The following is a 26929-nucleotide window of genomic DNA, read 5'->3' as shown; positions in this document are numbered from 1 at the left end:
ACCTGTATTGCCTTTCAAGGAATTTTTATGCCCTGTAATCTCCTTCTAAATCTAGTTTATTACCAAAAAATCCCCACTTCATAGGAAGGAAGAGATGAAATAAAATGTGGCACAATTCAAATATTAAGAAATGGTTCTAATTTATATTTTAAAATATGCCACATATGTATCTATTGCTATCTATACAAAATGATACTGATTTTTTTTTTTTTTTTTGAGACGGAGTCTCACTCTATCACCTAGGCTACAGTGCCGTGGTGTCAGCCTAACTCAGAGCAACCTCAAAGTCCTGGGTTCAAGTGATCCTCCTGCCTCAGCATCCTGAATAGCTGGGACTACAGGCATGCGCCACCATGCCCGGCTAATTTTTCTGTTTTTAGCAGAGACTGGGTCTCGCTCTTTGCTCAGGCTGGTCTCAAACTCCTGACCTCAAGCAATCCTGCCGTTTCAGCCTCTCAAAGTGCTGGGACTACAGGTGTGAGCCACCACACCTGGCCAAAATGATAGTGATTAACTGAGGATTACAGAGATTATAAATTGTCAAAGATGAAAATATTTTACATTAAAATTATTCTATACAAAATTATGGCTGCAATTCAGCACAATCTTTATAACATCAACTCTGAACTGGTCCTGCTGGTCTAACTATCCCAATAATAGAGTTCATTTGCAAATTGTCTCACAAATTCAGGGGATGTGAAAAATTATAATCACGAGTATTCTATCTACTCATATTCTAGAAAACCAAGTACTGACTCAGTAAATGAGAATGAGTAAACAGTGAAACCCTCTGTTCAAAAAGGCAAAGGCTAAAACAATAATGTTCTTTTATGCAAGATCAAATTTGACAAAAATTCAGTTTTTGTGATAGAAAAACTTCTATCTTCTAAATTACTGAAAATCTTCTAAATTACTTAATGTCATGTTTTAGGCTGATTTTTAAAGTAATATGGTAAAACAACAAGTAGGCTGACAAGATGGGAATTTAAATCTTGACAACCAATGAAATATAAGACCTTGCTTTCACTAAAATACAAGCATATATTTCAAGTTTTTAGATACAAATCAAACTCAGAAGATTTAAGAAAAACACCCTTTAGCCCTGAGGTCCCCAACCCCCGGTACTAGTCTCGGCCTGTTAGGGACCAGGCTGCCGAGCTCCCTGCCCCTATGTGTGGAAAAATTGTCTTCCATGAAACTTGGGAACCTGGGGGCCAGACAGCACGTGAGCAGCAGGCAAACGAGCAAAGCTTCATCTACATAGCCACTACCCGTCGCTCGTATCACCACATGAGCCCCATCCCCAGTCAGCGGGAAACTGCCTTCCATGAAATCCATCCCTGGTGCCAAAAAGGTTAGGGACCGCTGCTTTAGCCCATACAAAGTTAAAAACGTACCCACTGGATATATCCAAGGCTAATGCCTGCAATCCTCTAATATAGTTTTTATTTTTAAACTTTCATCACAACAATTACTCACGTAAGCTCATGTAGTTTTCTACTCTTTTCCTGATCTGTAGCTTTCAACTTCTCATGTTCTACTCTTAGACGTTCCTGCTCTAACATCATTTTCTGGTTTTGGCTGAAAGAGAAAAAATCATAACACGTTATCAACATCATAGTTTTCTGAATTTTGTTGTTAAAATGCTTCAAGTTCTTAAATTCTATAATTTCATCTTTCAAATACCCATGGCCTCCTTTGTTATCCTGTGCCCCATGGGAGAAGAGTGGAGGGGGCCTGATTACTTTCAGCCATACAGTATTTTTCATATTTTGGTTTGAAATCATGATTTTATTCTGCTATGTCTTTTACCTTCCTGAATCCTTATTCCTACTTCTATTAGGTAGTAATAAGACCATGACCCAAACTTCATCATTTCTGTTGTTTTGTTACTCTCCTCTGGTTCCTACTCAAATTGTCGCAGGCTCCAATATCTATAAATTCTATGTATGTGCACATGATTACAGAAGTAAGAAAAATGTCTTCTAGATAAATTAACATGACAACTTCCATTGGAAAAAAAACTTTTAAAACCCACAATTTTGAATAAAATTTTTCTCAGTTAAGAAACTTTTAAATAAAAGATTTGGAGGAGACTGCTATTTACAATAATAAGTTGTGTTTTTTTTTCTTTTTAGTGAATATTTAGGTCAAAAGACCTAAGAAAAATATTCAAAAATTTGACATGAACTTCTAAGTTTTATTCATAAATGATAAAATTCTTTATTTCCAAGTCAAAAATTATAATTTCAATGAAAACTACAGGTTTCTCATAAGGACATACTGTCCATCAGTATAACCTATTATTTCCTCCTGTCTAAATAGTCCACCTTTCTCAGTTTCTAATATCTAAAAGAAAAGTGTAATACTTACTCCTGAAGATCAGTAATAAGTTTTTCTTTTGCCTCTACTTCATCTCTCAAACTACTGATTTGTTTTTGGTGAGTTTCTCTGTGGCTCTGGATCTGTTGCTCAACAGCTTGCTAAAATTTTGAGGGGAAAAGGATATTAAAGCCAGACTAATAAAAATTAATAACAATGGGCTAAAGTCATTCGAGTCCAATGCAACATCATACTTGCCTTAACTTCATTTGCAGTCTGAACCTTATTTAAGTGTTCCTTTTCCATTTCATGCACTTTCTCTGTTTGGGTAAGGAGAGAAAACAGAAGAGTGAGATAAGTCTTAAGTTTCCTCATGTAACCAAGGAGCAAAAGAATTTTATGAAGTATGGTCCCTTAGCACTACTTGACTTTAAATTATCCAAATGTCAAAAAGTAAATCTTGCTCTCTCTCTTAGCTAAATGACATGGTGACTAGCACACTTAGTTATATCCCTTGTGTTGATATTATGGATTCTTTTATGTATTTTCTTTGCCTAATCCCAGAACAGATGGGATAAAGGCATGGTAGGGAAGCAAGATAGCTTCTACGTCCCGTGTTAAGATTTACACAAACAGCTCCCTTCCTAACTATGGGAAATTCCCAGATTGGCCATTTTCACATTCAAACACAATCTGAAACAACATGTTCTAAAGCGACATTAAAATGTATGATTTGTTTACCACTTCAAGTTATCCATATTCCCACTATTCTCCATCAGTGTGAATGTAAGCTTATCATAATTACATTAAAATAAGAAAGAATTAATATATAGTAAATAGTTGGAAACTAATACCTTGTGCTCGAAGCTGGACTAGTTCTTCACTGAGGGAATCGACAGATTCCTCCAGCTGTCTTTTCTTTTGCTCCACATTCTGAAGGTATTCAGTCAATGACTTGATTTTGGCTTCATGCTTTTGGAAAAAATATAATGATATGAAATGGAAAAAATATCTCATACACATATTTTGTTAAGAATATTTGAAAGCTAGCGAGTTTTACTGATACATCTAACTATATGATAAACTTGAAGATATTTAAACCTAAAATGTTCAGGAGCCAGATTTAAAATGTTAAAGAATTTAATCAATTTTAAAAGGCCATCTGTATAGCTTATACCACTTGCAAACTAAGGCACTGAAGACTGAAATATGAAATAATATTCTTATAGTTATTTTCAACCAATGTAACCCTCCCTTCCCTGTGAAATTCCTATCTTGATGAATGGCCCCATTAGTTCATTTGTGAAAGCCAGAAAACTGGTCCCCTGCAGTTTTGCCCATTCTGGAATTCTTCTAGAACTGTCAATAGGCAGCATCAGTCACATCTTTCTAGTAAATTTCTGTATGTAACCCGTATACACGTTAGCAAAGATAACCCAGTTCAATCATCCAAGTTATTATATTGTAGCTAGATAAGGAAAAGCAACTGACTAAATTAGCCTTTTTATTATGTTACTCAAAATAACCTACAGAAACTCATTTTTATGAAAACTTTTATAATAAATAAAATTTGTATGTGGACGGTTGAAAAAACGAAGAAACTTTGTAATATAACATACTTGAGAGATACGAAGCTGACATGCTGCTAACTCCTTTTCATTTTCTTCCATTTTTTTGTTGCTCTCAGTTTGTGTACTTTCTAACTGTTTGCAACGTTTCACCATTGTTTTTACTTCTGACTTCATTTTGCTAATGTAGAGCCTTGCAACAGTGAACTCTTCATCTATCATGCCAGTTCCCTCAGGTTGCTGTGAGAAAAAAGTGAAATAAAAAATTAAAGCCCAAAATGTTCAGAGTGTTTTCCAATTAGACTTTAAAATCTTATAACAAAATATATTTTAATATGACTCAAAATCCATAAGAAGTCTGGAATTTACTTTTTCTTTTATTACTCTTTTCAACAACGGGTAAATAAATAGAGCTTACTTTTTGCATTCCCCACCTTTTAAAACATAAAATGTTAATATATGCCTATAAGGAAAATATATGTAAACCTAAAAAAACAAAAACAAACAGATGAATTCTGCCTCTTTCAATTTTTATACTTCTTCCTTACAAGACCCCTTCAGTAAATTCATTACTAATTGTGTAGAAGCTCAGTTTAAAACTTAACAAGTAAAAGGATGTTTATGTGGCAGGGAAAGAATGATTTTTAACAAGAGGAACTGTGGTTACTGTACATGCCTTAACTTTCATAGGTTTCATTACAAAATTCCAGTACAATACTCAGTGTCAAAATTAAGCAGAGCTTGGGAAGAAAGAAAACTGTCTTTGTTTTCAGATGGTATGATTGTTTAAAAAAAACTACTGGAACTAATAAAGCCATTACAACAAGGTTGCAAGATGCAAGATTAATATACAAAACTCAACCACTTCCTACATGCCAACAATGAACAATTGGAATTCAAAATTAAAAACACAGTGCCAGCCCAGTATGGTGGTTCATGCCTATAATCCCAGCACTTTGTGAGGCTGAGGTGGGAGGGTCATTTGAGGCCAGGAGTTCAAGGTTGCAGTGAGCTATGATCGTGAGCCACTGCACTCCAACCTAGGCAAAAGAGAAAGACCCTGTCTCAAAAAAAACACAATGTCATATATATTAGAACCAAAAAAAAAAAAAAGAAGACAGACATATTTATTTATAAATCTAACATAATATGTACATGATCTATAGGAAGAAACACCAAAACACTAATGAAAGAATATAATCCCAATCGAGATAGCAGCAACTTATTTTGTGGATATCAATAAACTGATTCTAAAGTTTATACACAGAGGCAAAAGATCCTGAATAGCCAACACAATACTAAAGAACAAAGTTGTAGGACTGACACTATACAACTTTTAAGACTTATTGTAAAGCCACAATAATCAAGACTGTATAGTATTGGAAAAGAACAGACAAATAAGTCAACAGAACAGAGAGCTCAGGAATAGATCTACATAAATATAGTCAACTGATTTCTGACAAAGGGGAAAAGGCAACTGAATGGAGAAAGGATAGTCTTTTCAACAAATGGTGCTAGAACAACTGGACAACCACATGAAAAACAATGAATCCTGACACAGACCTTTCAGAAATATTAATGAATCGCAGACCCAAACATAGACGCAAAACTAAAAAATTTTTAGAAGGTAACATAGGAGAAAATCTAAGTGACCTTGGGTTTGGTGATGAGTTTTTAAATACAATACCAAAAACACAATCCATGAATGAAAAAAATTGGCAAAGCAGACCTCATTAAAATTAAAAATTTCTGCTTTGCAAAAGACCCTGTTAAGAGAACAGAAAGATAAGCAAGCCACAGACTGGGAAAAATATTGCAAGACACTACTTGATAAAGGACTTACATCCAAAATACACAAAGAACTCTCAAAACTTAACAAGAAGAAAATAAACAACCCAAACACAAATTCAATATGAGATAACACTACTAATGTAGTAGAACTGCTAAAATAAAAAACTGACACCACCAAATGCTGACAAGGATGCAGAGCAACAAGAACTCTCATTCATGGCTGACAGGAATGCAAAATGCTTCTGCTACTTTGGAAGACAGCTTGAGAGGCTCTCACAAAGCTAACATAGTCTTAACATATGATCTAGCAATCACACTCCTAGGTATTTTACCCAACTGAATTGAAAATTTATGTCCACTAAAAAAATTACACATGAATGTTTATAGGAGCCTTATTCAAAATTGTCAAAAACTGGAAGTAATCAAGTAGGTGAAAGGATAAAATGAATTGTCATACACATTCATACAACAGAATATCATTTAGTGATAAAAGAAATGAATTATCAAGCCACAAAAAGACATCGAAGAACCTTAAATGCATATTGTTAAGTGAAAGAAGCTAGTCTAAAAAGGCTACATATTTGTATGATTCCAACCATATAAAATTTTGGAAAAAGCAAATTTATAGAGATAGTAGTAAAAACAACAGCTGCCAGAGGTTCACAGAGTAGGGATAAATAGATAAAGTACAGGGAGTACGTTAGGATGGTAAAACTACTCTAAAAGATATCGTAATGATGAATCTACAATATTATGCATTTTAAAAAATCTATACACCTATAAAACACAAAGAATGAACTGCAATGTAAAAATAAAAAGAAGTGGAACTCAAACAGTGCTTACTGATGAAAAGAATTATGTGTAAATGACAAAACTACCAAGGATCTTTTTGTTTTTTTAAATTACCTATTTGCAAGGCTGACTTATTTTCAAAATGTTATAATGATATATTGAAAAAAGCAGTCTAGGAGTCTTGGAACCTGTATTCTATGTCTGGTTCTGCCACTAGCCATTTCCACTCTTTATTTTCTCTATCTTTACCACTTTTCACTTAAATTATGATTATTTGAAAATGAAGGCCGGGCGTGGTGGCTCACACCTGTAATCCTAGCACTCTGGGAGGCCGAGGCAGGTGGATGGTTTGAGCTCAGGAGTTTGAAACCAGCCTGAGCAAGAGCGAGACCCCGTCTCTACTAAAAAATAGAAAGAAATTATATGGACAACTAAAAATATATAAAAAAAAATTAGCCGGGCATGGTGGCGCATGCCTGTAGGCCCACCTACTCGGGAGGCTGAGGCAGGAGGATTGCTTAAGCCCAGGAGTTTGAGGTTGCTGTGAGCTAGGCTGACGCCATGGCACTCTAGCCTGGGAAACAGAGAAGACTCTTGTCTCAAAAAAAGAAAATGAAAGGGAAAGATTTTTCTTAAAAAAGTTGAAAAATCTATAAAGCTAATTTTGAACAATACCTTTCTAGGGTTCAGTGATATGAAATAAATCTACTTTCCCATCCTAGAAGATCCCCACATCTCTGCATCTCATGTTGCTTCACCAGAATAAACAGGATAGGGCATAATGTTCAGACAGATGGTGTAAGACAGAAAGTCAAGTCACCTGGTATTTAAAAATAACACTTTTCCTTTGTTTCAATGAGGTGAGTCAACATAAGGAAATGACATATGAGAAGAGTAATAAGAATCCTTGCCTCCACCAACAAAGAGCAACTTTCAACAACACACTGGACAGAAGGAATGTGTGCTCAATATTGAAAACTTTTATTTCATTTCCAACTCTTGTTAAACTGGGCTTCTCAGCAGGCTTTCACTATAAACCCAAGTATAAGTTTCTTCTCTGTTACTATAATTAGGCTTATATCGAAAGGTAAAGTCCAAACAAATAGCTAATGCAACATAGAAATCTTTCATGTATATGTGATGTTTTTGCAGTTAAGAATCTCAGTTTGCATTTTGGTCTGAATTTCTAAGTCTCCCAGGTCACATACCTAATGTTAATATGATCAATATTAGTGTCCTTAAAAAGACTGTAAGAAAAAGGCACAAAATAAAGTAAGTACGGCAATATTTTGGAGTTCATTATTCTCTCTAATACTGTATGTTTGAAATTTTTCATGCAAAATTAAAAAAGGAATTAAGTAGTGCTCATCTTTCTTTTACCTTTATTTAACACTTAAAGCAACAACAGGCTAAATCATTTATGAGTTTACTTGCTGAGCTAATCTCCACTATTGGTACAATCACATACTTTCATGTATGGTAATTTATTAAGATAATTTCTAAGTGTGAAATCTTTACATTGTAAAAAATCAAAAAAAAGTTCAATAAATGCTACTTACTGAATACGTCTATATTGGTGCTCCTTATTCTCACCCTCCCCCCTCATCTATTCAAAATGGAGTTAATATCATCTACCACACATGGCTGTTGTGAAGTTGAGGTAACTGGTAGGAAGAACTTTGAAAAAAAAATAAGTAGCAAACAAAAGTGCAAGCTGCATACAGGCAATTATACTTAAAATCTTATTATATTTACCTTTACATCATTATTTCCCACAGCAATTCCTATTTCTGCAAGGTCTTTTAATAACGATGCCATCATCTCAGCTGCTCGTTTTTTCTGGTGGTTGGTCATTTCCTTAAGTTTCTGAAGCTCGGCATCTATACTTGCTAAAGTTGCCTAACATAACCCAAAACAAAAAGTATATAGTTAAATCTACTAAATAAAAACTCAATTCAAATATTCATAGGCATTTCAAGTTTTTTACCCAGCCCACACAAAACCATGTTATTTCCTGCTTTCCTTTTCTTGAATTATCTACTGAGTTCTGGACTAGCTCCCAGCTCAAACTTAAAAAATATTTTAGACCTCATCAGCTATGGTAAAAGTAGCCATACTGTATTCCATTAAGAGCAGGCAGCTTGTATTATTCCACTAAATTTTTGAGACTGAATAATGTTTCTGCCTAGAAATGGGAAACTTTAAAATTAATTAAATTTATCATTTATTACTATATTATCACTTATCTTTGAAAGTTGAGTCTGAGATAATTCATGTTAGAATGGAACTGACAGTTTCTAGATGGTTACATGCTTTCTTCATCTACTTTCTATATACTTACTGAAAATCTACTTGATGATAATTATCACTGTTTTTCATACTATGATACAAGCAATTATCCAGGAGCTAATGATAAAAGTAGTATTACTATCTGGGTTTAATTACTATAATTATAAATTTAAAATAATAGCTGGTTTACTAGCTATAAAGTCACCAAATTTTGAAAAGTCAAACCCAATCTGGCCACTTTTAAAACTGTTCATTGTATCTTGGATCAGACACAGGTTGAACATCCCTAATCCAAAATGCTCCAAAATCTGGAACTTTTTGAGTGCTTACATGATGCTCAAAGAAAATGCTCATTAAAGCATTTCAGATTTCGGATTAGAAATACTCAACCATTAAGTATAACGCAAATATTCCAAAATCTGAAATGCCTGGGACCAGAAGTTGAGTATAAGGGATACTCAACCTGTAGTGCATTTTTAATGCAACTTATTGACTTTTAGTCATTATATTTTAATAACGGTGCCATCATTCAACTACTCTTTCTTCTGGTGGTTGGTCATTTCCTTCAGTTTCTGAGTATCAGTAGAGTATATGTTCACCCAGGTTAATCTACGATATGACACCAATTATCTTGCAAGTCTAATAATGTAGCATCCTTCTACCATAAATGTTTAAATTAGCACACATTTTCTCTAAGAAATGAATAGCAACACTGTTTAAGCATATGAAAAGATGCTAAACACTAGGGGTTTCTAACTCCTATTATCAATGTAATGCTGATAAATTTCAGCTCCACAACTGAGACAACAAATGTTAACTATCTTGAAGACTGAAATCAGCTGGGCAAGATGGTTCACGCCTATAATCCTAGCACTCTGGGAGGCCAAGGTGGGAGGATCCCTTGAGCTCAGGAATTCAAGACCAGCCTGAGCAAGAGTGAGACCTCATCTCTATAAAAAATAGAAAAATTAGCCTGGTGTGGTGGCATGCACCTGTAGTCCCCACTACTCGGGGAGGCTGAGGCAGGAGGATCCTTTGAACCCAGGAGTTTGAGGTTGCAGTAAGCTACGATGATACCACTGCACTCTAGCCTGGGTGACAAAGTGAGAATCTGTCTCAAAAAAAAAAAAAAAAAAGACTAAAATAAGTGGCCAAGGACCAACCCATAGAGTTGTAAGAAAGTCTTGTTGCTTTTCCAAGCAGCAAATAGGTTTGCTAATAATGCAACTCAGTAAGAGTTGTAACAGTGTCTTGGATCTCCAGGGTATTAAATTTTAACTTCAAGCTAACTGTATCTTTGTAGATTAAAAAGGGAAAGTCAACCCATCAGGTACAGTAAATCTTTTGCAAATGCTATTTCATACTGTTGACTGCTTTCCTTCATACAAATGAGCATGGATAGGTAAGTAAGTGGTGGGCACAGATCCTGAGTGCAAGTCTAGGTACTGATCTCTAAAGAAGCAGCTAACATTAACAACAAAACCAAAAGAAGACAGCTCATTCATGACAGTGTTGAGGCCGGGTGCAGTGGCTCACGCCTGTAATCCTAGCACCCTGGGAGGCCGAGGCAGGCGGATCGTTTGAACTCAGGAGTTCGAAACCAGCCTGAGCAAGAGTGAGACCCCCGTCTCTACTAAAAAATAGAAAGAAATTAGCTGGACAACTAAAAATATATAGAAAAAATTAGCCGGGCATGGTGACGCATGCCTGTAGTCCCAGCTACTTGGGAGGCTGAGGCAGGAGGATGGCTTGATCCGAGGAGTCTGAGGTTGCTGTAAGCTAGGCTGACGCCACGACACTCTAGCCAGGGTGACAGAGCGGGACTCTGCCTCAAAAAAAAAAAAAATAAATAAAAAAAAAAAATAAAAATAAATAAATAAATAAATAAATAAATAAAATGACAGTGTTGAAACAATCGTAGCTCTATACTATCTCTGGCATCATTGTTGGTTTACAATCCCTGTCCTACAGCAACGATAAAAAGTAAAAATCCCCATCTAGCAGGGAACCACAAGGAAGACCCTACTGCATTTTGCCAGGAAGGCACTGTTTCAGGTGGTGGGAATAAACAGTAAACAAAACACAAAGTATATAAAGTTATACATCCTTATGGCTATTCCAAATAATTCACGTAGTTGATCAAACAACATTTTTATTTTTCGGTTCATGTTTATTAATTTATAGTTTGAAAAATCATCTAACTAGAGATGATCCAACTCAGCTTTACTGAGCAACCAAAGGTTGAACTTTTAATTTTTTTCTCTTTAACATCAGGAATGGTAACATCTTTTAAAATAGCATTTAAATTAGATAATTAACGATCTTTAGGAACTAAAAAGATAACTTGTCTTCCTTCATCTCTAAGGCTTCATATACAGAAGGAATGGAAATTGAGACCCCAGTCCCTGGAGAATTAATACTATCACTCTTGGGCTTATACAGAAAGAAGTAACAAGTAAATTTTAAATTAAGAATACTTGTACTAAAGTATTAAGAAAGGAAACAAAACTATATCCTACCGATTTCTGATTCAGTTCATCACTAAGCAATTCATACTCCTTAGTTTTGTCTTCAACTTCCTGAGACTTCTGGTCATAATTGACAGCAAGTTCCTCTAAGGCCTGTAAAACTTCTTTTACTTCTTCTTTAGAGGCATCATTTTCTGCTTGAAGGCGATTCAGCTCAGCTTGCATATTGTCTTGATCCCTTCTGGTAGATGCCAGAAGCTGTAAGAAAGAGTATAAAATATTTATTTTCATCAAAAGTATACAGGTTTTTAAAAAACATCAATGAAGTTTCACCATTTGCTAAGCACAAAGAGAGTGAAATGTGGATACCATTAAGTGTGGCAACATTTACTCAACAGATTTACTGAATGCCTACTATATGCAGGCACAGTGCTGGATGCTGAAAGACAATAACGAAGTCAAAGACTTTGCTTTTTTTTGAAGACAGAGTCTTACTCTCACCCCAGCTACAGTAGTGTCATCATCATAGCTCACTGCAACCTCAAACTCCTGGGCTCCAGTAATCCTCCTGCCTCAGCCTCCCAAGTAGATACAGGCGTGCACCACCACACCCAGCTAATTTTTCTATTATTGTGTACAGACAGGGTCCCAATCTTGCTCCAGCTGGTCTCGAACTTCTGACTTCACATAATCCTCCCACCTCGGTGTCCCAGAGTGCTAGGATTACAGATGTGAGGCGCCGCGCCCAGTTAAGACTTTATGTTCAAGGAACCGAAGTCAAAGAGAAGACAGGTACATAAGTAAGTGCAATACAAGATGGAATGTAAGAGCCACAAAAGAGGGACGAGACAAAGTGCTTAGCAGTATAAGAAAGGAGGATATTTCTGGAGAATATTCATGGAGAAGTTGGTCAGATAGATTTAGTCATGTGTAAACTAATGTGATAGAAGAACATGGCATTCTAGGCCCATGAATGGTGTGTATAGAACCATGAAATTAGATGTGTAGAAGAGGTGCTTAAAAGTTTAGATCTGCTATGGCAAGAAGTGATGGCATCTGTGCTATGCCTCAGAAAAACACAAAATCTGAACTGGAGGGAAGCCAAGAGACTGATTAGGATACTGCAATCATCCAGGCCAGTGTCTCTTCAATAGAGATATTTGGAAATGGGTGTGAGAGTTGTAAATGGGGTGGGATGCTAACAGCATTTAGGAGTAGGGGCCAGGGATGCTAAAGGTTCTATAACACACAGGACAGAACATAATTATCCAACCCAAAATGTCAACGGTGCCCCTCTGAAAAACAATGCTATTGCTGACATAAGTATAAAGATAATTTTATCAAGATTAATTTCACTGATAGTAATTCTTTCCTACTAAAGCTTTATAGTCTTTGTCTCCACTCCCCCACCCCCCAAAATACCTTAAACAAAGGACTGATTATCCCCATGCTGTGCCCAGGGAGATAAAAATAAGGGTCTAAAGTAGGTGAGAAGAAGACAAATGTGTAAGAACTAAGAAGAAATTCTCATTCTCATAAAAAGTCATACACGAAATTATATAAGACAATTATTAAAGACAAAGTCAATGGGATTTAGAAACCAGTATCTTCTTTCTTTATAATCCTTTAGACCTACATCTTGGATTTAAGCAAACACAAAAACTTATGTTTTCATATTTCTTCCCTCATATCCATATGTAAATACTTTTCATTGAGGGAGGGAAAATCTAAGATTGCTTCAGCCCACAGATGAATAAAAAATGTTTAGGGGAGAATAAGGTGATATACAACATTGTACTTTGAAATAGGTAAATAAAATTAAAAGTTTTTCTCCCCTTTGGATTAGAAGAAACTCAAACTTCAAAAAGAAACAATCAGGGGCCAGGCATGATGGCTCATACCTACAATCCCAGCACTTTGGGAGGCCAAGGTAGGAAGATCACTTGAGACCAGGAGTTTAAGACCAGCCTGGGCAACATAGTGAGACACCATCTCTTAAAAAAAAAAGACAAAAACACAGCCAGGCATGGTGGTGCGTGACACCCGTAGTAGTCCCAGCTACTAGGGAGGCTGAGGCAGGCTCGAGCTCAGGAGTTCAAAGCTGCAGTGAGCTACAACAGCGCCACTGCATTCCAGCCTGAATGACAAAGACCCTGTCTCAAAAAAATAAAAAAGAAACAATCTTTGCTTCAATCCACTAGATCTCATAGGATATCCACAATAAAGCAGGAAGATATTTAAAATTTTTTAAAATATAACAGCACATTCTGAGCACTATAGATTCCTTCATCGTTTATGCTTAAATCATAATGATAAACTATAAAGCTTTTCTGGAAGCAATATGAAAGCTATTTAACTCACCTCTTCCTGATCCAACATTTGTGTCTTCAGTTTTTCTACCAGTTGACTCTGCTGGTTAATTTCTTCATCCTAGAATTTTTAATACCCAGTTAACAATGTAGCCCACAACCTGGTTCTAATTGTTTCCTAATGCAAGTTGTAAGACCACTACTCCCCCAGAGATACTTCAAACCCGTTTCTCCAAATTCAATATAGGTATTTTAATCTTTCTTAAGTAAATGACAAAACAGAAGGAATTATCAGTAAGTGTAACTTATTTTTCACACAATAAGACAAAAGGCTTATGTTTATGAAAGCCATTCATTCATTAAATACTTTAAATGCTAAAAAATAACATGTTTAAGGCTAATATTGAAAATAATGGTCATGTAACTACTCAGTACCTGCCATCTCCAATTAAAATACTAAAAATATCAACTTAAAAAAAAATGATTTTTCTCTTGTCTCTTTTTTGCTCTTGTCCCTGTCTTCTGTTCATAATTTTTTCCACACTACTAACATTACTGACGTGAGCAAAGCAGCGTATGATTTCCATGCTGTTGTGTTCCCCTAGTCTTTTGTCTCCTCATCTTTTGAGAGGGTCCTCAGATCTGATTTTAGGAGGTCATATCATTAAGGCTCTTTAATGCCAAATTTTCTTTAGAAAGTTCTATTAGCTTAAAAAAGAGGGAATAAAAGGATATGCCCTCATATACAGTGTACACACAGAAACTGAAATTATTTTACATTTTCTGTTAATACAGTGATTTTTAAAAGGTTAACAGAAACCAAAGAAGATGTATAACCATAGTACCCACAATACTGAAATTAATTAGAAAAAAGCAACTATATCAATAATATTCTCAAAACAGACCTAAAACAAACAATACCTACCTTGTCATCAAGTTGTTTGTATAATTTAGCAATTTCTTCTTCACACTTTCTTTTTTCAGCATCAGTAAAATTCCCTGTAACTCCAATTGTGGTTGCTGGTTTATCATTGGTAATAGTAATATCCTTATCCACTGTAAAAGCTTCCAAGTTGGCTTTCTCTTTGTCGAACTGTTCATCAATGGGCACTTTCTCCCCTAAAATAAGACCACAGACTGGTTAATAGAAATCTCCATGTCTAAAACTAATTTTAATTAGTTTCCTTTTTTTCATTTTTCTTCTCTGATTGTATGTTTCCAAATAACCTGTCTTCAAGTCCACAGATTCTTTCTTCTGCTTGATCAATTCTGCTGCTGATGCTCTCTACTATATTTTTCATTTTGTTCATTGTATTTGTCAGCTCCAGGATTTCTGTTTGATTTTTAAAAATAATTTCAATGTCTCTGTTAAATTTCTTGCTCTGGTCATTTATTGTTTTCCTCATTTCATTGTACTGTTTCTATGTATCTTCTTGAAGTTTACTGAGCTCCCTTAAAAGCTTTTCATATTCTTTGTCAGGTAGTGCACACATTTCCATTTCTTCAGAGTCCATGCTGGCACTTTATTTTATCCCTTTGGTGATGTCATGCTTCCCTGACTGTCCTTTAACATTGTGGCTTGTGTCGATGTCTGCACATTTGAAGACCTAAGTACTTATTCCAGTCTTCACAGACTGGCTTTGTCTGAAGAAGCCCTTCAATAGTCAGCCCATCCAAAGATTCTAGGCAGGCCATCTGGTATGGTTCTGAAGCCCAGGGCCACTGCAGTGGTACAGTGCTGAACAGGCCAGAAGTCCAGGGCCACTGAAGTCTAAGATAAAGTCTGCCTTGCAGGCCTCAACCCTGGAACTGCAGGCTCCCAGTGATGCTGGGTTTTACTGTGGTGGGCCCAGTGGTGGGCTCCAAGGCAAAGTCCTGTGCTCACTTCCCTTTTTCCCCAAAGTGGACATTATCTCTCTCCATGCTGTGCTGCCTGGAGTTGGCAGAGAGGTAATGTGGGTAGTGTAAAACTATCCTTCCTACCCTTTTCAATGTATCTTTTCTTATTATTGTGCCACAACCAGGTACTATGACTGCTCGCCTGGTTTTCCTGGCTCTTCCAAAGGTATTTTTCTGTGTGGATTAGTTATTCAAATAGATGTTTCTGCATGGTGTGATCTCTAGAGAATCCTATTCTACCACCCTACCATCTTGTGACTTTCTAATTGGCCTCTGGGCCTCTATACTTGTTATTTCAGGTAAAATCAAAATTTAATATAAAAGATTTTATTCATTTTTGATGATCCCTAAATGCATAAGTGCATAAAAAGTAACAATGGATATGCTTTGTTCTTTTCTTTTTTTTTTTTTTTGAGACAGAGTCTCACTCTGTTGCCTGGGCTAGAATGCTGTGGCATCAGCCTAGCTCATAGCAACCTCAAACTCCTGGTGGCTCAAGTGATTCTCCTGCCTCAGCCTCCTGAGTAACTGGGACTACAGGTGCACGCCACCACGCCCAGCTAATTTTTTCTATTTTTTGTAGAGATGGGGTCTCATTCTTGCTCGGGCTGTCTCAAACTCCTGAGTTTAAGCAGTCCTCCCATCTCAGCCTCCCAGAGTGCTGGGATTACAGGTGTGAGCCACTGCACCCACTCTTTTCCTTTTCATTCCTTTTTTTCAGAGACACGGTCTCACTCTGTTACCCAAGTTGGAGTGCAGTGGCACAACCATAGCTCACTATAACCTCAAACTTCTGGGCTCAAGAGATTTTCCCATCTCAGCCTCCCAAGTAGCTAGGACTACAGCTAGGACAACACACCAGGCTACTTTCAAGAATTTTTTTGTAGATATGGGGGTCTCACTACGTTGTTCAAACTAATCTAGAACTCGTGGCCTCAAGCAATCCTCCCACCTTGGCTTCCCAAAGTACTAGGATTATAGGAATGAGCCACTGCACCTGGCCTGTTATTTTCATTTATAATCATGTCAAAATCTCAAATTTAAAAATTAGCTCAACTCTGTATCCAACAAACCTAAGATGACAAATTCTTAAGTTATTACCATTACGCCATCGGTTGAGTTCATTTTCAAGCCACTGAATGGTGTTCCGCAGGATCTTATTCTTTTCTTTTTCTTTCTCATACTTCTTTTTCCACTGTTCTGCAGTTAACTCTACATTGACACAAACTGTGTTCTTAATTGTTTTGGCCCTAAGAGACGTAATTGGAGGGGAAAAAAAGATGTGACTAAAATTATTTTTAACTGACATCCTATGTAACATACGTATATAGGGCTACATAATTTAACTATTCTTGTCCAGTTATCTGTTAAATACTAAAAATAGTGCTTTTTCACAATTCAACTAAATTTGAGTCAGCCCCCAAAATCTGAATTAAAAAAAAAGGAACAACCCACTGAAAATAAAAAAAAAAAGGCCTATATTTTTCCTATTCATTTGCAAGTCTAAATTAAGAAATTATTGTTGAAAGCCAAAGATAAATTATTGACTTTCCTAGGCTAACCATCTCATAGAATTTGAACCTGTCAGTTATGTCAACAGGATTGTTTTTGCTAGGCTTTTACTTTATCATCTGATTCAAATACTTATATTCTTTAATATTAAAGACTGCCACAAAAATTTGCCTAAATTAACATCCGACTTTAATATATACTGAAACTTAAACCAAGCAGCCTAAAAAAATGGACCTTGCTTGTATTATCTTTCAATTAAAAACGAGTGTCTAGCAAACTAACAACATACACTGATTTGAATAACAACTACCTGACATTTTCTTAGATTTAATAAATAAAAGGCCATCTACATTTAGGCTTTGTATTTTCTTAACAAACCTTTGACCAAATAAGAGTGTAGATTTTGTTTCAGACTCATTGTATGATGATGGAGAGCAGCAAATTACAATAGTGGTTCTACAGTTGCCACCTAGTGAATCTTGAAGGATTCTTGTCATTTTACTATCTCGATATGGAACATATGTCTGCATAAAAAAACAAAGAAAACATAGAAGGATCAGTGGGTTTCTGGATAATAAAATTTATTATATAAATATGCTACTTTAAATAAAAAATTATTTCAGTTATTTTAACTGCTTGATGTTCAGGTGCGAAGTAGGATATATGTACTAATACTATAAAATAAACTCCTAAATGACAACTAATTTACACATACTGATTCAAACACAGCGAATCTCTCTCTCATGAGTGTGCACACACATTCATGCATACATATACATTTGTATTTAAATAATTTCCCATAAGATAATGGGGAAATAGAAGACATGTATACTCACACTACCCTCAGCCAAAGCAGAAATGACATTTCCAAGAGCAGAAAGTGACTTGTTGATGTTCTTAGCTTCATCCAGCACAGCACCTTCAGCTCCAGTTTTACTAACCTATACATAATATTTTAAAAGAATGAAACAAAATTACAAGTTTAAGATAACGTTGAGTTTTCTAAAAAGTTCACACATCATTGATAACCAGTAAAAAAGAAAGAAAAACATGAAAAGCTTCATGATGTTATCTGCCAAGCATTTACTCTACGGTACCACTATTTCTTGAGTACTATTCTTCTAAGAACTTGGTCAAGCAACTAGTTATATGACAAGATTATGATTAAAGAGACATCAAATCTTATTTTTAATTTGTGGGTGTTCTTTAAAATAACCAATTTACATGTAAATTTTGTAGTTCATTAATTCTGTAGTCCTCTTTTGCTACATTAGAAGAGAGAAATCTAAAACTTGCAAACACATAATGTTGATATAATTGTTAGAAAACGGAGACTGAGTTTAAACACATAAGCAAACTTGTTTCTTTTTTAAAAATATAAGATGTATAAATACCTATGTTAAAGATAGGTTAGACAAATAAATAAGCAATGTTGGCAGAAGAGATGGCTTCTAAGAATTCACAAGATTAGAGATGATCTTTGAAAGACGTGTATAAGACTTTTGAGTAAAATGAAATAGGTACATCATTCTTTTTTTTGAGACAGAGTCTCGCTTTGTTGCCCGGGCTAGAGTGAGTGCCGTGGCGTCAGCCTAGCTTACAGCAACCTCAAAGTCCTGGGCTTACACAATCCTACTGCCTCAGCCTCCCGAGTAGCTGGGACTACAGGCATGCACCACCATGCCCAGCTAATTTTTTCTATATATATATTTTAGTTGGCCAGATAATTTCTTTCTATTTTTTTTTTAGTAGAGACGGGGTCTCGCTCTTGCTCAGGCTGGTCTCGAACTCCTGAGCTCCAGTAATCCACCCGCCTCGGCCTCCCAGAGTGCTAGGATTACAGGCGTGAACCACCGCGCCTGGCCTAGGTACATCATTCTTGCAGAAGAAACAAAATTAGCAGAACAACAAAAATGGTCACAGAAGTCCACATTAAAACAGACTTCTGAATGAGAATATTCTGATTTCAATATAAACTAGAATCAGACTGTGTAGAACTATAAAAACGAAATAATCATCTAAAGGAAAGAATTAAGTACAACCAAACCAGAAAGGATTGACGGATATTTACCAGTTGTAACAGGGAGCCCACTGCAATATGGATAAAATAGATAGCAAAAATTAAGAAAGGGATACCTAATGAAATTTTTAATGACATATGACAAACAAATGCTCAATAAAAATATACATCTTAAATAAAAGGTAGCACGTATTGGCTGAACTGGACTATGGTCAAATAACAGTAATTTAGAACTGATTATTCAGTTTATATAATCACAAAGCACTGGTATCAATAGTTGTAAATTCTCAGATTACCAAACCCAATTTGGTAAATTTTCAAGATGTAACAATGAATCCTTCATGAGTCACAATTCAAGCTAAAGTTTATAAAAATATTTAAATATTTATCAAAATGTATAAAGATTTACCTTTTCACTACCAGCTAAATCGACCAGATAAAGTTTTCCACTCAGCTTTTGTTCCGTTTGCGTGTTCTCTTGTTTTACATTAATAAGAAATATACTGTGACTCCTAGAGCTATGTTCATTCATATCTGCAATGAAATTACACAAACAACTATAAACAAACATGGCTTTCCTTTACTAACAATTTTCCTGCAGCATTAATTTACATAAATAAAAAACTTATAATTAATCAACTGGATAAGAATATTTTAAGGTTGTTTTATACCCTAGCCCCAGTGTTAAATACTCTACTTACTTGTAACTGCTACATGTCTGTTCGATTTTCCTTCATCTATGGTATCCATAACTTCATCTGGACTACATACAAAACGCTCTGTGCACCCCTGTGAAATAATTTTTAAAAAATTACGTTGATATCTTTTAAAAAACTTATTACATGGCTTTTCTTAACAGCTATTAATATATTATTTTAAAAGTACCTTTACATAGGGAACTCGGTTTTTGTCTTCATGGACTGAAAGGTTCGTCTTTGAAACTGAAAAAGAAAAATAAATACTATTAGCAACTTCTCCTAAACTATAATACTGGCTGTGAAATAAATAATTCAACTGAAAGACTTCCCAAGCAGCCTAACAGCAGTAAGTGAACTTTAAAGAAAAATAGAAACATTGCTTTTTAAAGCAGACCTTGTAGACGTAGTAGGAGATTTAAACAGAAACCAATGCAAGAACACATAAATTTTAAGTCTACTCCAACCTCTACTACCCACATTTTATAAATAAGAGCATTAAGACTGAGTGGTTCATGGTTTGCCCAAGGACAATATATCCAACTGACACATGACAGAAGACTAGAACTCAGGGCTCAGGTTCTCTAACTTCCAATGCAATGCTCTAATAACTACTTAAAACAAGTATTCATAATGTGTGCTTTAAACAAGTTATTCTACATATCAAAAAGCAGTCATCTAAAACTTTAAAATATAAAATTTTAAATGTCTGTTTCCTATGGTTTAAGACAATTTCATATAGGTTACCAAAAATGGTCTCACATCTACAATTAAAAATGAAGAACGGGGCCAGGGGCAGTGGCTCATGCCTATAATCCTAGCACTCTGGGAAGCTGAGGCAGGAGGACCACTTGAGCCCAGGAGTTCAAGACCAGCCTGAGCAACATAGAAAAATCAGCTGGGCATGGCAGTGCATGCCTGTAGTTCCAATTACTTGGAAGGCTGAGGCAGGAGAATGGCTTGAGCCCAGGAGTTTGAGGTTGCAGTGAACTATGATCATGCCACTGTACTCTAGCCAGGGCAACAAGCTACACACTGTCTCTAAAAAAAGAAGTAACAGGTGCTAGTCAAAACTGATCGAAAAGTAAGAATTTAACTTACCATCTAATAGGTCCCTTATCTTATCCAAATATATTTCAAAATATGAAACCTAAACGGCAATAAAAAAGGAAAAAAGGTCAACCAATTAAAATTACAAAACAGCCCATGCATTTATTCATTAAATATTTATTGAGGTCTAAGTGCCAGGTACTGTCTATACTAGGAGGACAGAGTTATCAACATACCAGCCATAGCTCACATTCTAATGGCAAGACAAAAATTAGCAAAACTCCTTAAATAACTAAAATTAAAAGTCATTTCCATCATACATCCTCATCTAAAATGAATCAGAATAGTTAGAGTAGGAACCTTCGTGTTCTGTAGTAAAGCAAACTCCTTTATTTTACGGAGAAGGAGGCTAAAAGCAAGAAAAACTTAGCTAACTTATTTAAGGTCATCTAATGGCAGATGAACAAGAATCCAAGTTTACTAATTCTAACGATCTTTCAACTATGCTTGTCCATAAAAATAATTTTTAAAATTACTTTAAGAAACTAGCATTTAATTATTCTAGTTGTAAAATAAAATACAATATTTACCTTAATGTGAAATTCCAAATTTTCGTCCATGGAGTAAATATAATTAAAAATATCTTGTACTATTCTTGGAATAATTCCCATGCCTTCTGGATCATGAAGTTTACCCTAAACAGGAAACAAAACTAGATTTCTTGAACAAATTATAAAATATGAACTAAAAACAAAAACTTCCCATCTACAATTTACAGTCAATAAAGGATAGGAATTTTAATTCTTATTTTTTGTGGCAATGGCTGACAAATGCCTAAAAACTCAATTCAACGATGACATATATATGAACATATTCAAAAAAGTTTGAGTTTCTTTCCATATAAAGCTACATTGTTCCTTCCATTTCATGTAAAATTCAGGCAAATGCCAACAATGTCCTTGTTCTCTGAAACTGTGAAAATGAGTAATACAAATCACGCTAAAATAAGCAGTTATTTTCTTCTGTAGTAGTGGAAGATCATCACGGGTTGTTTTCTAGAAGAAAAGCTAGAGCAGGTCCACATGGATTAACAGCAACACCAATAACTGTGGCAATATTCTTATTAGAGAAGAGTGCAGGTATTTTTGGGAGGAGCCAAGAAAAGGAAAAAATTAATCATTCTGAATACAAGCAATAACACATAAGCATTCAAAAATTTCCCATATAACAGGGTCACAGAAAGTTCATGTTTAACTCTAAAATGTCCATTATTTTGTGCTTATTAACTAATAAAACAAAGCTATATATAATCTCAAACATAGGTATCCCTTACTATTCAAACTCAGGAACTGGTTAGACTCTAACAATGATGTTATCTGATGATGTCACCTGTATATTATTTGTATGAGAAAACGCAATAAAGAGTAAAGATGTTTCAGCATGGTAAAATAATTTCACAAATGAATGAATATACTACATCAAAATACAGATTATACAACATTATTACCTCCATTGTATGTGTCTTTCCAGATGATGTTTGCCCATATGCAAATATTGTCCCATTGTATCCCTCAAGTACATCTAGGAGAAAATAAGAGATTTTAAACTTCAGAGAATTTTTTCCTTAAAATTCATAAGAAATTACTTAAAGAATGTTATAGGAAAACATCATATGTTTATCCTTAGTGATGCAGGAAAAAACTCTAAAATAAATTCACACACACACAACCCTATTCCTAATCCATGCATACTCAATTCTGCATAATTAAGTATTTGTGCAAAGAATGGTGACAAAGATTCAGATTTTCTTTACACTAATATGAAAGATCCATTAAGGTCAAAGTTTAGTACATAAAGGATTTATAAAGACATTAAAGGAAACAATATATTAATATTTTATAGTAATTTTCTTAGTGATGATCCATCCATCTAAGCATTACTTTCTCTTGGACCCAGATTGCTTTCCGTGGTTAATTAAGAAATTTTAAATTCCACTGCTTATAATCAATAATCTCTTGTATCAGTCTACATCTCAAATGTCATTACATTTGTATTCCAAAGCTTTATGTGACCTAAAAGAAAAAATCGCTTGCCAATTTACGTATAGACATGAATTAAGATTTTAGAAACAGGACTAATTGGTGGTTAACTGGTGGTTAAACCTCACAAACCCCTACCTTCCTCTTTATCCCATGCTCAGTCCTACCTCAAAATCAATTATTCAGAAAGTTCTTATGAAATTAAAGAAAAAATCTTTTCTAGCCCTCAGTGTACCCCCAAGATTTGTCATTAACATTTAAGTATATGCCTTTAATTAGGTCAAAGGGAAAAATAAAAGAATGTGGGCAAACAAGGTGACAAGAAAGGTACAATGAAATCAATTTCCATTCTAGAGGAAGCCAATTTAAAAAGAGAAGGCTCTGCTGGCAACAGTAGATAACAGTAAGTAAAGCAGTAAGCAAGCCAATCCTTGTTTTTACAGATTATTTAAAAAAGAAAAAAGAAACAAAAAACCCAACACTGGACACAATTAACTAGATAATAGCTTTCTTACAGAAACATTTATTAATGAGAAAAAGAAGCCATCAGTACTTATTTTCCGGGGAAGATTTTAAGATCTTAAGAGACTCCAAACATTTGAAACTTTCCTTCAAAATCTTCTCATTTTTAGGAAGGGAAGCAAAATCATTTCATAAATCACATTTCCAACAGATGGGATTGTAGCACTTCTGTCTACAATTCTGAAGAAGAAATCGTCTGGGGAAAAAAGCACTAGGCCCATTCAAATGCCCTTCCTTTACATACAATCATTCTCAATATGTCTATGTCACGGCCCCTACTTAAGACCTTTTAATCAAGCACATAAAATCTAAGCACAAAATTCAAATTTCTGTCAGATCTTTAAAACATACGATCCATGATATGATTCAATTATGTAGCTACTACCACAACAGGTACATCTGCACCATGTGAAACTATTAATATACAGTATATGAGAGCTCCCAGAATAAATGCATGTATGTAACATGTTAGGGACTTCAAGCAGAACTTTAAAATTTTCATATGATTACAGAGATTATGGAATATTCAACATTAAAATATTTACTGCCACATAACTTTAAAATTTTCATATGATTACAGAGATTATGGAATATTCAACATTAAAATATTTACTGACCACCTGCTATGATCTATGCTCTGCTCTGGGTGCAAGGGATACAACTGATCAGGTGATTTCTGGGTATGCCATGCATAACTACAGCAGTAACATTTTTATCAACTAGAAACATAATCACTTTTCCCCTATCTTCAAATCTATTCTTGACTGCTTTCCATAGTGAAATCACCCCTAAACTCTATTATTAAAAGATATAAGTGTAGAGAAAAATTGAGTGAATTTTACAGTAAACACTCCTGTAATTACAAAGATTCTACCCCTAACATTTTATCATTTTATTATTTTAATCATGTATCTATATCTATCCATCCCTCTATTCATCCATCTTTTTAAAAATAAATGTCAAAGTAAATTGTAGATATCAGTACATTTCCACCTACATCCTTCACCATGTATATATCATTAACTAGAATTCAGTATTTTATATTTTTCCTCTGAGGTGAAATGTACAATGAAATGCAGATATCATAGCATGGATCTTCTAAATATGAATAATAATCATTTTTGAATATTCTGAAAAGCCTAGTGAGTATGAAAAACCTAGTGAGTGGGCATCTGTAATCAGATAAAATCAGGCACTTTTTGACCTGGCTCTCCTTTCTTTTTCAGCTCCATCCCCCATAATCTCTGTCCTCACATTGCTGTTTTTGTTGATAGTCAAGTCTAATGATTTCATATGGTTCAACCCCACAGTTATACCATAATGTATGCTGCTCCTCACACATGTAATACACCCTTCGCATGTGAGCATGCCTTTGCCCAGGTGTCATCTCTGTGCCTGGAAGACATGCCCTCCCTTTTTGCTACTTTTTGTGCATCCTTTGTGCTCTGGCTTTATTTCTTCCTCTAACTCAGCTCCACAAATAACCCACCACAAACAAATCTGGGTTAAAGTTTCATTCTATGTGTTCTTATAATATCTGCATTTAATAAAAATACTCATCACTGAGCATTCTGTCAATTTATTGGTCTGCTTCCCTCACCAGCCAGTCAACTTACTGAGATCAGGACTGCGTTTAACTCTCAGCACAGTGCCTGCCACTCAGTAGGAACTCGAATGTTTGCTGAATGATCATTACCATCACTAATACACAGCACCTTTCTAAAGCCTCCCTCCCCCTCTTAATTATACTTTTGTCATTCTTATGAGAAACAGACAAGTAAACAACTATGGATAAGGATTACTTCTTTCTACAAACAGGAAAAATATATTTGGCTAGTGAGCACATCACCTTCTAAAAGTCACTTAATCTCTCTGAACTTCAGCTTTCTCATCAGCAAAATATCTGTCTGCTTAGGGGAAGGCTGTGAGAATCAGAAATATCACATAAAATTATTATTTGAGAGCTTATGTGCCAGGCTATAAACACTTTTCATATATTATTGTATTTAGTCACCACAAAACTCTATGCAAGGTACTATTAGCAGTTCCATTTTACAGATGAGAAAACTAAGGCAAAGAGAGGTTAAATAACCTGCCTATAGTTCCACAGCTAGTAAGATGAAGCTGGGACGCAAACACTGTCTTGGCACAAGACATGCTCTTAACCACTGTACTATATTCCTGGGAACAAAAATAAATATATGACAGTCCACATCTGGAAAAACCAAAGTATCCTCCTCCAAAGGTGACACTATGGTAGACAGTTCAGGTCAGGAAGCCATGGTGGAAACTAGGAAATCTACGAAGGCTTGATATGATGCCTGGCATACAGTAGGCACTGAATAAACACACACAACACAGAGGAAACAAACTTACAGAAATCACTTAGATTTGGAATTCAAGAGAACACAAGTGGGTGAACCTTGTGCAAAGGAAACAATTCTATCTGATGAATCTACAAAAAGGGAAGGGTGACAGCCCTATACATAATACAGTTACACACTTGTACAGAAATTTAGAAACCAATGCAACCTCAATGAACTGGCAGGGGCCCAGAGAATATTATCTGCTTTCAGGTCATTCCTGGAAGCTTGCTCATCAAATCCATATCTCAAAAGAGATCCCAGCTGGCCCATCATTCTGCTGATCCTTGCCTACCAACAGTTTCTAACCATGGATTCCCACCTAATCTGTTTATTAATGATTGTCCCAAGTCCAACCTGCCATGTATTTAATTGGTTTCCTGTCCTCTCACCTCACTAGACACCCACCACCTACCCCCACACCAACTCTCTCCTTAAATCTATGTATCTATTGGTAACGCTGTCACATTCATATCCTTGTCCAGGGCAAGTCCCCCCAGCTACTACATAAAATGGTAGAAAGCATTTGGGTGAAGAAAAAAGGAAAAAGTCACAGCCAGGTGATACTGACATAATATAAATTGCAAAGCTGGCAGAGAAGAGGAAAGAGATAGTGACAGAAACTTTCTATTCTAACACTTACTGGAAGTCTAATTTTACACAGTGGAAATATCTTAGACTATGAGTTTATCTCAAGCATAACTGTGGTTGATTAAATTAAGAAAATGATTTCCTCTCTCAGAAGAAAGAAGAAACAATTAATGACTAATATCTATGTGTGCTTAAATACTCCTGATACCTCCTATTTTGCAGAAGAAGAAATGGAGACTCAGGTTAGTTAACTTGCCAAAAGTCACACTACTAGACACTAGGCTTCAGTCTAGATCTGTATGATTGCAAAGACTATACTCTTACCACGCTGCAAAGAAAGGAACTATTATCCTGCACGCGGTTCCAAAAAATAAAGCAGGAAACATGCTGGAGAAGAAGGGACTGAAATTTTGAGAAAAAGAGGGAAATTTCAGGAAATGAATTATTTCATCTTAGAATTGTGAATAGTAATAAAATAGAACAAAAGTAGTAAATATACATATCCTAGACGTCAGGACAATAGATTTCAAAAAGTGCTGAAAAAGGTGGGTATGAGCCTATAATTAGAGACTATTTATAACCAAAGATGTATAAAAATCAGATAAAACTCCTCTAGAATAGTAGGAGAAAGGTAAAAGCCTAGGATAAATAAGTCTTATAAAAGCAAAACAAAATCAAAACTAAGGCCCTAAAAAGAAC

At 35.3% G+C, this 26929-nt stretch overlaps 1 protein-coding gene across 1 annotated transcript in view; it reads right to left on the bottom strand.

Annotated features, from left to right (window-relative positions):
• The window catches only part of KIF5B (kinesin family member 5B), a 45809-nt gene that overhangs the window by 7234 nt on the left and 11646 nt on the right, over window positions 1-26929 (bottom strand). The window contains exons 3-20 of the mRNA XM_045554111.1: window positions 22223-22296; window positions 21306-21410; window positions 20767-20815; window positions 19856-19911; window positions 19672-19759; window positions 19380-19504; window positions 17787-17891; window positions 17329-17474; window positions 16540-16688; window positions 14465-14658; window positions 13592-13660; window positions 11282-11488; window positions 8229-8372; window positions 3942-4130; window positions 3177-3294; window positions 2581-2642; window positions 2374-2483; window positions 1480-1581 (exon numbers count right to left, since the gene is read on the bottom strand). Coding sequence (XP_045410067.1) covers window positions 1480-1581; window positions 2374-2483; window positions 2581-2642; window positions 3177-3294; window positions 3942-4130; window positions 8229-8372; window positions 11282-11488; window positions 13592-13660; window positions 14465-14658; window positions 16540-16688; window positions 17329-17474; window positions 17787-17891; window positions 19380-19504; window positions 19672-19759; window positions 19856-19911; window positions 20767-20815; window positions 21306-21410; window positions 22223-22296 — 2092 coding nt within the window. The remainder of the gene's footprint in view (window positions 1-1479; window positions 1582-2373; window positions 2484-2580; window positions 2643-3176; window positions 3295-3941; window positions 4131-8228; window positions 8373-11281; window positions 11489-13591; window positions 13661-14464; window positions 14659-16539; window positions 16689-17328; window positions 17475-17786; window positions 17892-19379; window positions 19505-19671; window positions 19760-19855; window positions 19912-20766; window positions 20816-21305; window positions 21411-22222; window positions 22297-26929) is intronic.

Source organism: Lemur catta, chromosome 1 (assembly GCF_020740605.2).
Source record: "Lemur catta isolate mLemCat1 chromosome 1, mLemCat1.pri, whole genome shotgun sequence".
Taxonomy (NCBI): domain Eukaryota; kingdom Metazoa; phylum Chordata; class Mammalia; order Primates; family Lemuridae; genus Lemur; species Lemur catta.
This window is presented reverse-complemented; position numbering and strand designations above follow the sequence as displayed.